A 16,825-nucleotide genomic window follows, 5' to 3' on the forward strand; every position below is an offset into this window, starting at 1 on the left:
TACAGTGAATGAGGTGATTGCGTGCACAGTGTCCACACGCTGCACAGGGTAAAGACATTACTTCAACATTGTTTTATATTTATATATATTTACTTTCTGTTGACCATCACCTCAGGTTTACCAATACAGTTTCAGCATACAAATGTACACTGTCTAAATATGAACACATTCAAAAAATAAAGTTGTTTACAAACATTCATGTCTCAGAAATAAGCACAGCTGTTCATGTTTGTCATTATAGTTTTATTTGTAAGAAAATTGTGAACTTCACATTGTGTATCTAATCAAAGAACATTTGACAAGTCTGAGTCATTCCTTTGCCCTGTGATATATAAATATATATCCTGACAATTAAAGTTGAGCAAATGTCAGTTGAAACAGTAGAGACAGGTAGAAATGGGATCAGATTAATCTTTGCTTAGTCAGATCCCTCCTGTGTTCAGTCCATCATATTAAAAAACAAACAATAACACGATAAATGTCAGGTTGGAGCAGGCTGGTTAGATGCATTTGGTCCCACGCTGCCTTTAACTAAATGACTTGGTTCACTTTATGGCTGGGCTGTATGTGGGGTTATATCATGTTATTTAGGCAGGAGTACCTGTCCCCTGTTAGGCTTAGAAAGTTTCTCCAAGGGTTTCTCCTTGAAAAGAGCTTCTTACTCTTCTAGCTTCTAGCACATCTGTGGCTGTGCAGGCTGACAGCTTTTTGATGGATCTTTTTACCCCATCTGGTTGTGAGTCTGTAAATACCCCCACTAGTTCTTTTGGGCTGCAGTTAACTTGGGAGGAAGGGGTGGGTCTGCCATGACTAGATGAATAACAATTCTCTGGGATACATAAATTTCATAATGCATGCATATATCTCTATCAATTAAATCTGGCCTGAGGGCTGCCATTTTTTACATTTAGTTATTTCTCCTAGAAATGTTGGATCTAAATAATTAATGTGTTAAATTGACACTGGTCAGTGTAAATGGCCAACACGTTCTCACTCCCAAAGCGTAACATTTTACGCTAGGTGACAAATCGTCAACATATTACGTTTTCGGGCACCCAACGCGTTCCTACGTGACGACATCGGAAAACTGCGGACACATGAGAACTGTTTGGACTCAATCTACACATCTTCGCTTTTCCCCTTAAAATCGCTTGGTAAAAAAACTATTTCACGTCATTAAAGTGCTGGTTAAGGTTAGGAATAAGGTTATGGTTGAGCTTAGGGATAAGGTTATGGTTAGGTTTAGGGATAAGGTTAGGTTTAGGCGTAGGGATATGGTTATGGTTAAGGTTAGGAATAAGGTTATGGTTAGGCATAAGGTTATGGTTAAGGTTACAAATAAGGTTATGGTTAGGCTTAGGGATAAGGTTAGGTTTAGGGCTGCAATACAGGGCTGGAACCCGCCGCGTACCATAACAACGTGGAAGGTCACCTTTCGCGTTCCTCAGGAACGCCGCGGGACGTGACAAAATGTCGGGATGTTACGCCTCGGGAGTGAGAACGGGCTCAAATGGCTCATTGGGACATAGGGTTTAATTTAAAGGTTTCTATCACCTAATATCGAGTGTCAAACAATATCAAAGCTGTAAAAGCTGTTTACAGTCAGAATTTATAAAAACTATGATTGTAAATAAATTCAAACAAGTGAGCTTTTCTCTTTGTGTTGAATATAAACACTGTGACTTCTTAGCCTGTAAGCTTTGCTTCAGCACAACCAAAAGCTGAGCTGTAGAAGCTGTGACTCCAAATGTCTTTTGATAACAAGAAAAAAAATACCTTTTCAGTACACGGCCTGAAGTTCTTCTCCGACTTCTTCTGCCATGGGCTTTGTCTGCTGGTTTGAAGACAATAGACCACAAAAAAGATGATTTAGTCACTTTATCTGCATCATGCAGCTCGACTGTGTCATGTAACGATGTTGATTAGCCGTCGTTATCCCTCTGCTGTGTCAGTAGGATTGTACTGTACAGCATCTCATTGATATGTGAGGAATGCTTATGTAATACGATAACAGACGTCTGGCATCATTAAAATATAAAGGGCATGGGATATTTAGCTATTTTTTATATTTATATTATATTTTATAGCTGACAGATATTACTAAATAGATACAATTTACTAAATAGCTGGATGAACATGAAAAATATGTCCATCATTACAAACGACCATGAGAATCATCAGAATAAATTTAACTGGACACTCAAAAGACGTCCTTAAATGTCCTTTAAGTGGCAGAACAAATGACCAAACAGTTAATTGCTTACTTGAGATGAAATCTGCTCAGCTACTTTGAAAACAGCTTCTAACTGGTTCCTCCTTTAACAGGATGATTTCTCAGGGGCCGTCATGCAGTCCAGCAACCTTTATGGTTTTGCTTTGATTCACCAGGAACTATTAGGGAAACCTTCCAGCGCCTCCTGTGAAAGACACAGGCATAAACACACAAACATTTATTAACATGTTCCACAATCTTCAAGTTTGATTTTCTCATCCTGTGGACAACAGCTTACATGGATGCAGGTTTATTGTTAACTTTTGTAAGGTTTATTTACTGAACATATCCAGCTCCACTGTGATCCTGAACTGGATAAGCACTTAAGAAAATGTGTCAATAAATGGACATACATCAGTTTACTATATTTATCCAAACAGACTGGACCAATAATGCTTCACTGAGTTAGAGACTTTAACAGTCTCTTCTATTTAAGAATGTCTCGTGCTGATAGACCTGCAAACTTGACAACAAAGGTTTTTCAGACTACATGTAGCTTTCCTCTATGTCAGCTAACACTAGTGGTGCAACGGATCACGGTTGATCCGTAATCCGAACCGATCCCACTCCACGGTTCGGCACGCACGTGATCCGAAGATTCGAAAAAGAAGGAAAAAAGGTATGTGTATGGTGCGCGTGGTCAGTCTGTCAAGCGATAGTTATGGCCAGCGCTAGCAGTCCAAGTGGAGGAGCAGAGGAGTTTGCGGCATTTAAACTATTAAGGATGAAGCAACAGTGCTCATCTTTGCTCTTCTGAAATCTGTGTTAAACAAAAAACAAACATAAATTAGTAACAAAAATACAGCTGAGTAGAGGCTTTACACACCACCATCAGCCATAACGCTAAATTTTAATCTTCAAATGTTTCTGAGCCATCTTCAACCTGTTTTTAACAGAGAAACGTCCCACACTCAATGCAGCCTGACTCAATCCTGATTCTTGATGTTCAGCACACACACACACACAGACACAGAGGTACTGTTTAAAGTTTAGTGTTAACCTGAGTCACTGATCATTTACTGTATTACAGTATCTGGCAGTCTTTGCATGATGCACACGTTACTGTAAGTTTCTAGCTGACTCACAGGTGTGCCAGTAGGAAAGAGGCTCAATAAACCTGCATCCTGAGGTTTGTCATGCAGGATTAATGGAGCCAGACTTTGTTCACACAGCTAGGATTGTATTTTACACTGACCCTGGGTCAGTATAAGTATCATACAGTTTAGACGAAGCACTGAAACTTGCATATATTTATTACAGATGCACTGAAGCAAATCGGGATATTTACTGTCAATCTGTGGCTGTGATTAATCACTTTACTGGAAACTTTATTAACTAGTAACTTCATTAGTCATGACAGAAGCTAATCTTTCTGTCCTAACATCGTTTAAACAGTAACAGCTTTACTACAATTATATATATATATATATATATATATATATATATATATATATATATATATATATATATATATATATATATATATATATATATATATATTATAACGCTTACGCCGTAAGCTAGCACCATAAAGACGGTAAAACACGTAATAATATCTACAAATGCATCTTAAAGCTGTTATATTAGCACTCGTTGTATTGCTAACATAACCACATTAACATTATTGACACTCGCTGACTTTTAATAGTCATTCTATAAATGCTGTCCGTTTAAATGACCTTACCTGTACACACTGCTGTAGGCCTACTCACCGGATTCCAGCCAGAGTGGATTCTGGAGTCTTCCCACGCTCCTGTTAGTGATCCTCCATCTGGATGGATGATAACAACTTTCTGAACAATCTAGCAGGTGGAGATGGCCCATATCTATGGGACTGATTTCTGCCAATAACGCCCATTGTATGGACTGATAACATATAACATATAACATGAATAAAGTCACCCAGTCGCTATCTGTGCCATTACCCAGCATACATCACTCCCTCCATCAATACAATAAACGGCACAAAAGTAATAGCTGTATTTAATTTATCTGCTGTATCTGCTGTTTCTCAGGTAGTTGTTTACATTATATAATTTATTGTGTTTAGTATACGTCACTACAATGTGATTTCGGAAATATATAAATATACGGACAACAGGCTCTTCCGCGGCAATCTCTTGTCAATAAACAACATTTAGGGAGCTCTATAGTATTCAATAAGAGGACCCTGCACGTCAATTCTCGACGCGAGGGGGGTACCTAGCACGTCGATAAGTGAAGCAGAGGGAGCCTGACCATGCGTCACACATTTGACGAGTTAGGCGTGAGAATGTGTTGTGGGAGATGTATGTGGGACAGAATGTGGGAGATGTACACAACGTCACCCTCTGCATAGTTCTCAAAGAGGAAGCGCAGATCATACTGTTTTATATGTCAGGGTTCACGCCCCCGCATGCGTAAGAAGATTACACAACCTGCATCAGTTACCGTTAGTGACAGACACAATTCCTTTTTCTGTGATCTTCTGCAATTACCTAGAAATCTATCTTAATTGCCTCTCACCCCGCTGTTTCCTGTTGTTCTCTCTTAGCAGCCCAAACGCAGGCAATGCTCTCTGCAACTCTGCACAAAGCTTCCTGTTCTGCACAGTTTCAGTCTTGCTAAGCAATGACCTATGACACAGTTATTAAATGCTTAAAACAAAATACACAGCAAATAAGCACTAGAAAATATAGTTTCCTAATAGAAGCTGGGAAATTAATATTTATTTGATGATGAAAGCATAGAAATCAACTGAGAAACTAAGACCAGATTCAAGCTGGGATTAAAAACAGATCAAAACGAAAGTTGATTTACAAACCGAGGACACCCTAAAGCGGATCATTTCATGCAGCAGAAATAGCAGACACATTCGAAATCATTGATGGTTAAAGTATTTTATTCAGACTTGCGCAAAACTAAAAACGTTTTACAAGCATCTGACCCTGTTTACACCTTATTACCTAAACACATTTTTGTCTCATATGCTCCTCCCACCATAAAAAGTCTTCTTAAATAGAGGTTCGCTGGTTTTCCAGCCTTCATCTTCACGTTGGGGAACGAGGTCAAAATGTTTTTCACGCTGTTTTCAGCAACCACCTGGACTTTGCTTGCCCTCCTTTTCACGCTGATATTACTGTGAGTATTCCTCGACTGATCACTGCGGTCAAGCCACCGCACTTGGAATCTTGTTTCTTCTTAATTACCTCGAAAGCAACAGTTGGGTGTCAGGCTTGCTGTTTGTTTTATTGTCCAACTGGCTATTTCCTATTCTCTCTCTCTTTTTGAAACACAGGTACGGAATATGGCCATATCGGTTCTTCAAAAAGCTGGGGATACCTGGACCGAGACCCCTGCCTTTTATTGGAACAATACTGGGCATAAGAAAGGTACGTACATACACTAAACTCCCCTTAGCGACTGGGATACGAGAAGCTGGCTGATTTAATCATTGAGAATTAGAGGTCAGGATTTGTTTGATGAACTTATCTGTGCTCATGTCCAATTCAGTGGCTTTTTGACACTAAGACACATTTTTTTTCCTGTCTACGTTTTTGCAGGGATTTCTTGCTTTTGACCTAGAGTGCCATGCCAAGTATGGGGACGTCTGGGGGTGAGTTGTTAATTCATCATGACTGACAGAAGACGCATTCAAAACCACCACTGATATCCACTCATATCAAAATATATCTGGGAGCCAAACTCACAATCTGTTTAAAATGTAAATATCCGCTGTGACTGTGGTTGTGAGGTCAACACTGTGACAGGATGGAATAATGAAAAAAAGTTTTTTTACTGGCTTCCTCTTTTTATGAAGCTGTTCCTACTTTAGAGCTTGATGTGATAAAATAGTTTAAATGTGAGATGAGATGGTAAACAAAAATCTTTCAGTGGAAACATAATAAACCATTTTCTTTTTAGGGAAATTGCAAAAATCAGCTTACATATCCAGATGTATAATAATAATAATTAAAAAAAAAAGATTTGTGAAAGGCTCTTTTCTTCTTTTTAGGTTGTACGATGCACGAATGCCAGTGTTGATGATTGCTGACCCTGAGATTGTTAAAACTGTGATGGTGAAGGAGTGCTACTCTGCATTTACCAACCGCAGGGTAAGAGGCTCAGCTTGTTGTATATCAGAAGTCTTGTCAGTGCAACACTCTCCATGTAACATGGAGTCTGCTAACAAAACATTGTTTTTTACTTTATTATTTTTCCAAGTTTGCTTTCAGTGGCGCTATAGTCTGAGGCTGACGTGTGTAGTAACACAATAACTACAAGGACAAACTGGTATTATATCAAATATAAATGAAGTAATGTTCAAATCTGGCAGATTGGACTTTCACCAAGAGTTACACATTTATACTCAAGGGTTACATCAGCCCACACGTACACAGGAGCTGAGACACATGAAGTAAACCAAGCAACACACTTCATTGTTTTGTAGCCACCTAGAGATGAAAGATAGATGTTATCTTTCTTGCTCTGTATAGCAGAATCAGAGAGAATTTTACAAAGGTTTTATATATTTAAACAAATTCACCTTGTGACATTTATTTTTCTGGGACTGCTTCAGAATAGATTAAAAGGAGGGATTTTTTTCAGGGCTCATTTTTAAAATGTATTATTTATTTATATAGTTATTTAATCAAACATCATCAAATAGAAGGAATAGGTATATATTTTGGGCTAAGGTGCTTGAATGACATTAGGCTCATGTCTATTGAGAATGTGAAGTGAATGTGGGACAAGCATAGCTCGGGACAAGCATGGCTCAGGCCACAGGAAATTAAAATTAAAACACGCTTCTTTTCTGTGACCTGTCATTTGTAAACACATGTACATGTACATGCACCATAATCTTTGAATTCAGACTTTTCAGTCCCATACATCCCACCCAGCCACAGGTGTATAAAATCAAGCACCAAGCCAAGCACTTTACCTTTACAAACATTTGTGAAAGAATGGGTTATTCTAAAGAGCTCACTGAATTCAAGCATGGTACTGCTGTAGTACATATAGTGCAGATATTATATATCTGGTGTAAGAAGGCATTTTTATAATTCTCCCCCGGCATACAGTCAAGCCCATAATTATTCATACCCCTGGCAAATTTTGACTTAAAGTTACTTTTATTCAACTAGCAAGTTATTTTTTGACTGGAAATGACACAGGCGTCTCCCAAAAGATAATAAGATGATGTACAAGAGGCATCATTGTGGAAAAAAAAAAGTATTTCTCAGCTTTTACATTTGAGCAAAAAGTATCATGTCCAGAATTATTCATACCCTTCACAAACTGTCACAGTCTCTGGGAAAATCCAAAGTTCCATACCATTCCAAATAGTCCAAGCTGTTCTAAAGCATCCTAATTACCCTGATTAATTGGGAACAGCTGTTTTAATCAACTCAACAGGTGAAAAACAGCAGCTCTCTGCAGGTGGTTTGTGGACAGTCATTGCTAAGGCAAAGGAACTCAGTGAGGACCTGCGGCTGCGCATTGTGGCTGCTCACAAGTCAGGAATGGGCTACAAGGCCATATCCAAATGTTTTCAAGTTCCAGTGGCTACAGTGCAAAGTATTATTAAAAAATACAAGATGTTCCGCACTGTGGAAAATCTCAGAGGACGTGGTCGGAATCCAAAAGTGACACCTGTGCTGGCCAGGAGGATAGTGAGAGAGGTGAAAAAGAATCCAAGGATCACCACCAAGGCCCTTCTGGTGAATCTGGGCTCTGCTGGTGGCAATGTCTCAAGGCAGACAGTCCAACGGACACTGCACACTGCTGGGTTCCATGGACGCAGACCAAGGAGGACGCCACTTCTCCAGATAAGGCACGCAAAAGCTCGCTTGGCCTTTGCAAATGCTCATCTGGACAAAGAAGAAGATTTCTGGTCTTCAGTGTTATGGTCAGATGAAACAAAAATTGAATTGTTTGGTCACGATGATGTTGCCTTCATTTGGCGTAAAAAAGGAGAAGCCTTCAACCCAAAGAACACCATCCCCACTGTCAAACATGGTGGTGGGAACCTAATGCTTTGGGGGTGTTTTTCGGCCAATGGACCAGGGAACCTAATCCTAATCACAGTAAACGGCACCATGAAAAAAGAGCAATACATGAAGATTCTCAACAACAACATCAGGCAGTCTGCAGAAAAACTTGGCTTTGGGAACCAGTGGACATTTCAGCACGACAATGACCCAAAACATACAGCAAAAGTGGTGAAGAAATGGTTAGCAGACAACAACATTAACGTTTTGCAGTGGCCTAGCCAGAGTCCTGACTTGAATCCAATTGAGAATCTGTGGAGGGAGCTAAAGATCAGGGTGATGGCAAGAAGACCCTCCAACCTGAAAGATTTGGAGCTCATTGCTACAGATGAATGGGCAAAAATGCCTGTGGAGACATGCAAAAAGCTGGTCTGCAATTATAGGAAGTGTTTGATTGCTGTAATAGCCAATAAAGGCTTTTCTATTGATTATTGACACCTGTGTCATTTCTGGACAAAAAAGAACTTGCTGGTTTAACAAAAGTAACTTTAAGTCAAAATTTGCCAGGGGTATGAATAATTATGGGCTTGACTGTATATAATTGGTTCTGTCTGTTTGTTAGCAGTCAGTTTTGTGTGCTGGTACATACAAAAAACTGCTCCAATTCTGGTGAAAATCTGGTTAAGGTAAAGGTTGCACTAAATAGGGAAAAAGTTTATATTACCTACAATTTTTTATGGATCATCTTTAATCTTCATAACAGTATACTAGGCCTTGGATGACATGAGTACCTAGGTTGACTAAGCACTGGAGGTTGACCTTCATTGTTAGTGACGTACGTCAAAGTGGACCTCGGCAATAAAATCAAAAAAACATATAGAGTATAATATATTATATAGAAGGGCTTGGAGAGAGCTGTACAAAATCACACACTGCATGAATTTATCTTAAGATCTCAGATATTAGAAGCCAAAGATTTCAGCCAACAATCGTTGCTTCCTATCGTAAGGGTAATAAAATCATATTGGTCAAGTAGTTAATAACACACCCATGGTGAATTCACAGACACAGAGAATTTTAAACTAAAAGGTTAAATTTGCAGAGTTCACGTAGTCATGTGACCCAAGTTTCCTCCTGTGGTCTCCTTCTGCTCCTGCAATAGAGACACACACAGAGATACAGCCACACCTTTGTCAGGTGGGGGTTAACTTCACACAATGGTGTTAAGTCAGTCAGTCTTGTCAGCTTTTGTCAGTCAGTCAATTTTTCCACTCATTTTTTATTTGCTGACAGTAGAACCTCTCGTGACGCAATAAGTTTCTACTGCCAACAATGACGTCAATTTAAAAAAAGAAAAAAAAGAATTTAGACTGGATTACCTCGCTGAATCCTTTTTGGCAGGGACTTGTTTTCTGATTGTCCCAAATAAGTGGCTTTCTCCCAAGCCCATTTTAATTTTTTGGAGAAACTCACTTTTGCAACAGTTTTCTCGACGACGAGTCGTATAGCGCTTCTGTTCTAATCGTGCGGATCTGCTCAAACAGAGATCATCAACCGAAACTTTCAGTGCACCATGAAAGTAACAAAATAAAAAGAAAGGAAAGCAAATAAAGGAAAGCAAAGGAAAGAAAGGCCTTGTTTAAGTCATGACACATGTTTTTCATGCCAGGGGGATAAATCATAACAACCCATTTGGCAGGCTCAACTTAGTAACAAAAGACAAATCAACAGCTAGATCAATCTCAAACATTCATCCAATCAGATTCTCATCACTGCTTAAAACAACACACACATCTCTCGCTCTCTCTCTCTCTCGCTCTCTCTCTCTCTAACAGAAAGTAGCATTACAGTTGTTTCAGGCTGAGAAACACCAAACACTCTTCGTGCTATCATTCACCACACAACTATGTTATTTCTTTGTCTGGGCAGGTGACCTGCAGAATCATGTCTGCCCCAGCTGGATACCTTTTCACACACACCATGACGTCAGACACGCTCACACTCACTTCTGCTTAGAGCACAATTTCACTTCATTCGTCAACGATCCACACACCACGTGCTGCCCAATAAAACTTTGCAGTGTATTTCATCCTCTTTCAAGGCAGACTTAAGCACCATATGTTTTTTTTCTGTTGTGTCAGGGACGGATATGTGGTTGCAACGCTTATGTTTACTTTCTTTCCTTTCTGTCTCCTCTCCTGCCTAGTCTGTATTGGACTTAATGCTGCTCCTAATGCCTCTCCATACTCAGCCTTTAGTCTCTCCTCCACCTCTGCCTCTGCTCACTCACGCTCTTCTCTGGCTCTTCTTTCTGCTAACATTCTTGCACTTTCTAATGCTTTTCTACGGTGTTGTTCCACAACTTAGCGACTGCTAACTGCAATTCCTTCTTCTGCTTAGCTGCCCCTGTTTTACCTGCTGCACTTACAGTTATTCTTTCTACAAGCATTTTACACTGAACTTCCACTAATATCCCTTCAAATCCATATTTCTTACACCAACAACTTACATACTGCATGCTGCCCGGTGAATATTTCTCCATAAATTTTACATCCCCTTCTAAGGCAGCCTTACACATTATTCTCACACAAGACAACAATCAGCCACACTCACGCAGACCACGTCTGGCCCGCACACACACACATAGGCCTATCGCTTGCGTCTACACGCACAGCCAGCGCTCTCTGTTGAAAACTCTCAAACGCCCCATATGGCGGAGAATTCAACCGTCGGACACTCTCCAAACGCCCCAAATGGCGGAGATTCCGAACACTCCTCACGGCGGAGTCACCGAACCTAGGTTGTCTCCACGCCCCACACGGCGGAGAAGCCTGCGTCTCTCTCACGCGGCTAGCGCGCTCCCGTACCTGCGATCAACGCAGGGTCACGTAGCTGCTCTCTAAGGCCTTCTGTACTTACTGTTCGTGTTGTTTCCGTTCATGGGAAGAGTCTCTGTATCAATCGCCATCCATCCCGAGGGGAGTTCAGACGCAAACTTTCCGGCCTGGTGACAAGCATCAAGGCACCAGGGCTTTCCGTCAATCATCCCAGACGTTGCGGTGGCGTCCTCTCCCTCTCCTCGCGGTGGATGCGATGTGTTAGGTTCCGGCTCCGAAGGACCAAATAAATGTTGGGTCTGTTCCCACAAACCCCGCTAGTTCTAGAGACTTATTCATAATGAATGAAAACAAGACAGTCAGCGATCGATCGATTACTTGCGCAAGGGAGGCCTCCTCTGTGTCCAGCACGAAAATAACCCCAAATCCGGCCTCCTCTCGCTGCCTTTTATTGAGAGACAGTTCACACAAAACACAGCAAAGCAACGCCCACATGGTTCTAAGGCATTGTATGTATATGTGTGAACCTTTATATGTAAGTAGGAATGTGTGTGTGTGTGTGTGTGTGTGTGTGTGTGTGTGTGTGTGTGTGTGTGTGTGTGTGTGTGAGAGACCTCCTGCTGACCAAAGGGTCGTAAAAGCAGGAAGCTTACAACACAAGAAACAGATCTTTCAGATAGGATGTATCTACAATAAAACCTCCCCCAACACAGAGTGGTTAGAGGTGCTCAGGATCAAAGGAATGGCTTTGATAATACTGCTTAAACTAAGACTGTACAAATTTAAGAAACACAATGGCAACATTCAAGAATTAGACCTAACAGTAATGCTTCAAGGGCAGGGGTCAAAGGTCAGACATCAGCATTCTGCTATAAACGCAGGTTGACATCAGTATGTTGTAATGAAAACGTCATAAAACAAAACATGCGCTTTGGCGAAAATGGTGTTAGAAGACATTACATTATCTGAGGAAACTTTGAGTTTCTGTGTGACAGGGTGGAAGCAACAGTAAACTTATTTCCTTTTCACAGGATACCAGTTTTGTCAGTGGACCTATGGATGACGCTATTACGGTAGTCAAAGATGAAAGGTGGAAACGAATTCGCAACAGCCTGTCTCCATGCTTCACCAGTGGAAGACTGAAACAGGTGGATATCACATCTGACTTCATTAACCACTTGTGTGTTAACATGTATATGAAAGAAGAAATGCATTTTTTACTTGCTCAAATATGTTGGAAGAACAATTCCCAGGCATGGCTAAAACTGTTGGTACCGTTACACTTAAAAAAAATCATGGACAAAAAATATTGACATGGTACTACTTAAAAAATTGTAAAATAAAGGTACCAACATCATCAGTGTGTCTTTATCTCTTTTCTTTTTATATTAATTGACAAACATGTAACACATACAGAACATTAATAACATAATTTTCTTATTTTGTTTCCATTATTAAAAAAAAAAAGGTTTATCCCCTCGTTGCTCGCTATGCAGAACGACTTGTTGCAAAACTTGAGGAAATGAATTTGGATGAACCCATCACTGTCAAACAGTATGTTGGTAATCTGTAAAATGCAAACATATTACACTGTTCGTCCTAAAATAAATAATGCACTGACCACTTGTCTTTTCCAACTCTCATAGGTTTGTGGCTCCTTACAGTTTAGACACTGTGACCAGTGCTTCTTTCAGTGTAGAGACAGACTCCATAAACAATCCAAATGATCCTGTTAATGTTCAAGTCCAGAAACTCTTTAAGATTAAAATTTGGCTTTTAATCTTACTAAGTATGTCGTCCTTTTATGCAAACACCATTTGGTAATATGCTATCTTTAGCTTTAGGTTAACCACTCTTTGCTGTCTTTTCAGTGGCATTTCCCTTTGGTGGACGTCTGATAGAGCTCCTGAAAATTGAGATTGTGCCCAAGGACAGCATTGAGTTTTTCTACAACATCATCAAGAGATTTAAAGATCAGCATCATGAAGAGAAATCTGTAAGCATGAAGTTTAAAACAGAAGATCAACATTGTCTTGTATGTATGCACTAACCTTTGGGTCATGGTCATGCAGCTATAGCTTCATGTTATGTGGGGTCGAAAAGGAAGATGCTACGAGGGACTGTACATATCCTTGGCTATAATACTGTACAACTATAGTATAGCAGTACTATAGTTTTGCTGAGTCTTTTCAGTGTCCCCATCCTGATGTTTTAAACTCAACATGCCAAACAATGAGCAGCTCTATCGTCACTGGCAACTTCTCAATCACATAGTAAAACATACCATGCCTTTTCTTCCTGTGTCATTCTAATGGGACCATAATTTACAAAGCAAACGTATTGTTGAATTTAAAAGGAAATGAAACTATTTGCAGAACCAGTCACTTCATCAGGAAAGTGACACAATATAGCTCAAGTGTTGTTTTATGTAGCTTTGAAACAAGAGGAGTCTCCCCCTGGTGGCCATTAGGAAAAATTACTTCAGGGAAAAACTTTAGAGAAACTTCTGCGTTTTTGTTTGGTTTTTTTGCTTGTTTGTTTTGTTTTTTGGATGTAGTTTTGGACAAGAACACCAGTGACGCCTGTTTTCATCCATGAGGTGTGTGCGGCGAAAATCCGTACAACATGTGCCTTGAGGCAACTGTTGTCGTGATTTGGCGCTATATAAATAAAATTGAATTGATGTTCACATTGATGATAAACTGGACTTCATTAAAAACATGGAAGTCCTCTACAAGAAGGGCCAAAGCTGCCTCCATTTTCTATTTTCCTATAACATTCTATAACTTCTCCTTATGAAGTAATTTCACTTGTATTAACTTGTGTGTGCTACTCTAGTATTGTTTTAACTTTGGAATATTCAATTACATGGTTTCTGGAAATGTTTTCTCTCCTTATCTAGGACCGAACAGACTTCCTACAGGTGTTGATTCAGAGTGAGATCCCAGAAAAGACGTATAAGGATGATGAAGAACAGCCAAGTAAAGGTATGTTTTGACCACAGAAGTAACAGTGCAAGTAGGGCCAAGTGTAGGGCTCAGCTTGTTGTCCACTTTCAAGTCACTCATGTCACATTTACTTCAGACCACTCAGGATCAGGGGTTTTACACACAAATTTTTCTCATGACATCAATCTGCTCATATGTCTCATGTACAAGAGACCTGTCAGTGTTATATGTTATAAATCAGGACCTGGGTGATAATTAAATGAAGGGCTGTACATACCTCTATAATATCCCTGTAAGTATTTATATAGCCAGCCTGGCTAAGTGTATGTGAGAGATATCAAAGGGATTGCTTCATTAATAATACTAACGGTAAGGATAAAGTAATATTATATAAGATTAGATGAAAACGGTCAATCGTAAAATTGCAGAGGTTTTCTGCCTCCTGAATCCACACTCTGCCTCTCATTCTGTTTTTGGAAACTCTAGGAAGCACAAGTAAGCCTGGACTGTAACAGGCCCTATGAGGCACTATGAGGTGTATGAGATATTGTGGAGCATTAAGGGCTTTGTATTTCAAGATGTGGGAGCCATGGAAGAGTAGCCAGGAGAAATGGGATATCTATTTCTAGTTGGTGTTACCACTTCTTATACAGCATTTTAGAGCTATTGGAACTTGGAAACTACTGGAGAAATATAACACACAAGCGAAGACACACAGCATGCGAATACAACATGACAAAGAACAAGGAGAGACAGACAATAAATACACAGCAGGTAATGAGGGAGATGGGAAACAGGGGAAATACACGAGGAGCAAATCAGGAATAACGAGACAAGGGAAGTTAAACGGAACACAAAGCACCTGAGACAAGAGACTATCACAATAAAACAGGAAATTACACTGAGAGGGAGACGAGAGGACTTGACACAGGTAACAAACACAGAGACATGACTGTCTTCACAACACAGGCACAAAAGGGAACGGATAAAAGTTCGCTATAATTAACCTAAAGACACAAAATAGAGAACACACAAACTCAAAACACTGTATCCATGTCACAAAACACTTGCAATAATTAGTTTGTCTTACATTCAGTTAACTATCTGGAGAATTTGTTAGCTATTAAAGTAATTCCTCAGGAGTGTCAAACATTATGTGGTTCTTCACATCACCTTCAAATTTAGGAAACTGTCTCTGGCATTTTTCTTTTTGATCAGTTGTTAGTTTCAGTGTGAGATTGGCTCAGTGCTAGTTACTCATTACTTTAGGGTTATTATATTACTTATATAAATTGACTTTGAAGTTGTTTTTTCTATAGGTTTGACTGAACATGAGATGCTTTCCCAGGCCGTGGTCTTCATCTTTGGAGGCTACGACACCACAAGTACCACTCTAACTAACATCCTTTATAATCTGGCCACCAACCCTGATGCGTTGCAGACCTTGCACAAAGAAATTGATGCTAACCTGAAGAAGGATGTACAGTAATTCATCACATAATTTGTTGCTATCTTTGATTCAGTGGTGGACACCATTTACAGATTGTCTTTTTTGTGTTTGCTGCCTTTATTTGCCTAGGCACCCATTTCATACGAGGAGCTGACCGGTCTACAGTACCTGGACCAAGTTATACTTGAATCAATGCGACTGATTCCCACTGCCCCTCGAATTGACAGGACATGCAAAAAAACTGTGCAGGTGCATGGCCTCACCATCCCCGAGGGAACTGTAGTTGGGATTCCTGCGTGGGTGTTGCACAAAGACCCACGCTACTGGAACTCACCTGAGCTTTTCAGACCAGAGAGGTAAATGTGAGTGTAGGTGTGTCATCACAAGGTTATGAAGAACCCTGTCGCCCTCCACAAGAGAGAGAAATTAGTGAAATCTGGGACATTAGCTTTATCTTTTTCATCCCCAAACCTCTGCAGTGTTGTCTTCAGCTGTCTGCTTCGAGTCATTGTTGTTCTGAAAGCTGAACTGTTCCCCTAGACGGAGGGTGCTGCAGTGTGGAGCTGGTTTTGATCTGACTTGTCCTCAATCAGGCCCGAGAGCTCCTCAAAGCTTTAGAAGTAACAGTATATTTTTGCCCTGAACTACGCCCTCCTACTCTTTATGTTGAAGGTCTACAGAGGGCTGCCTGAACATCATGGTTAAATACAGTGAATTGTAGGACTTTACATATCTACATTTTTAAAGGTTTGTTTGATCTGTATCTGCAGGTTCAGTAAAGACAGCGGGGAGGAGGTGAACCCATATGCGTTCATGCCATTTGGACTCGGCCCTCGTAACTGCGTTGGGATGCGCTACGCCCTCCTCGTCATGAAGATGGTTATTGTCTGTCTCTTGCAGAAGTACACTTTGGAAACATGCAAAGAGACCATGGTAAGAGCAACACTCCTCCACATTCAGACTGTCATACTACTCTGCTGTCCTGTCCCTGATGTTACATCCATTTCTTTTTTCTTTTTTTAGATTCCACTTCAGTTTGACTGGAAGTTTCAGCCAGTTCAGCCTGTAAAACTCAAGTTTGTTCCCAGAAATCGGTAGTCTAAGAGGGAACCTCTCCAAATCCTATCAGACATTTTATTGTATGATTTTCTTTTGATGTGGGGCAAGTGCTGCCATAACGGCATTCAGTATGCAATTTTTTTCTGCTGCTTAACTGTAAAATGTTAAATCAGTGCAGTGTAAATATTTGAATTTTCTTGCAATATTAATAAATCAAATGTATTTTAATTACTTTTTAAAAATTGTGTTGAATTTTTTCAAAAAGCTAACTTTACTAATGGTTTACT

General features: G+C 40.0%; 1 protein-coding gene across 1 annotated transcript; it reads left to right on the top strand.

Moving 5' to 3' along the window:
- Positions 1 to 5,235: 5,235 nt before the first annotated feature.
- On the top strand, positions 5,236 to 16,769 carry LOC116324841 (cytochrome P450 3A40-like). Its single transcript, XM_039622197.1, has 13 exons — positions 5,236 to 5,392; positions 5,550 to 5,643; positions 5,815 to 5,867; positions 6,267 to 6,366; positions 12,113 to 12,229; positions 12,550 to 12,635; positions 12,728 to 12,870; positions 12,953 to 13,077; positions 13,984 to 14,068; positions 15,349 to 15,509; positions 15,609 to 15,835; positions 16,250 to 16,412; positions 16,503 to 16,769. The coding sequence occupies exons 1-13, from the start codon at positions 5,325 to 5,327 to the stop codon at positions 16,575 to 16,577; spliced, it is 1,497 nt and encodes a 498-aa protein (XP_039478131.1). The 5' UTR covers positions 5,236 to 5,324; the 3' UTR covers positions 16,578 to 16,769.
- The last annotated feature ends 56 nt before the right edge of the window (positions 16,770 to 16,825 follow it).

The sequence above is a fragment of the Oreochromis aureus genome, linkage group 13 (assembly GCF_013358895.1).
Source record: "Oreochromis aureus strain Israel breed Guangdong linkage group 13, ZZ_aureus, whole genome shotgun sequence".
In the NCBI taxonomy this organism is placed as follows: Eukaryota; Metazoa; Chordata; class Actinopteri; order Cichliformes; family Cichlidae; genus Oreochromis; species Oreochromis aureus.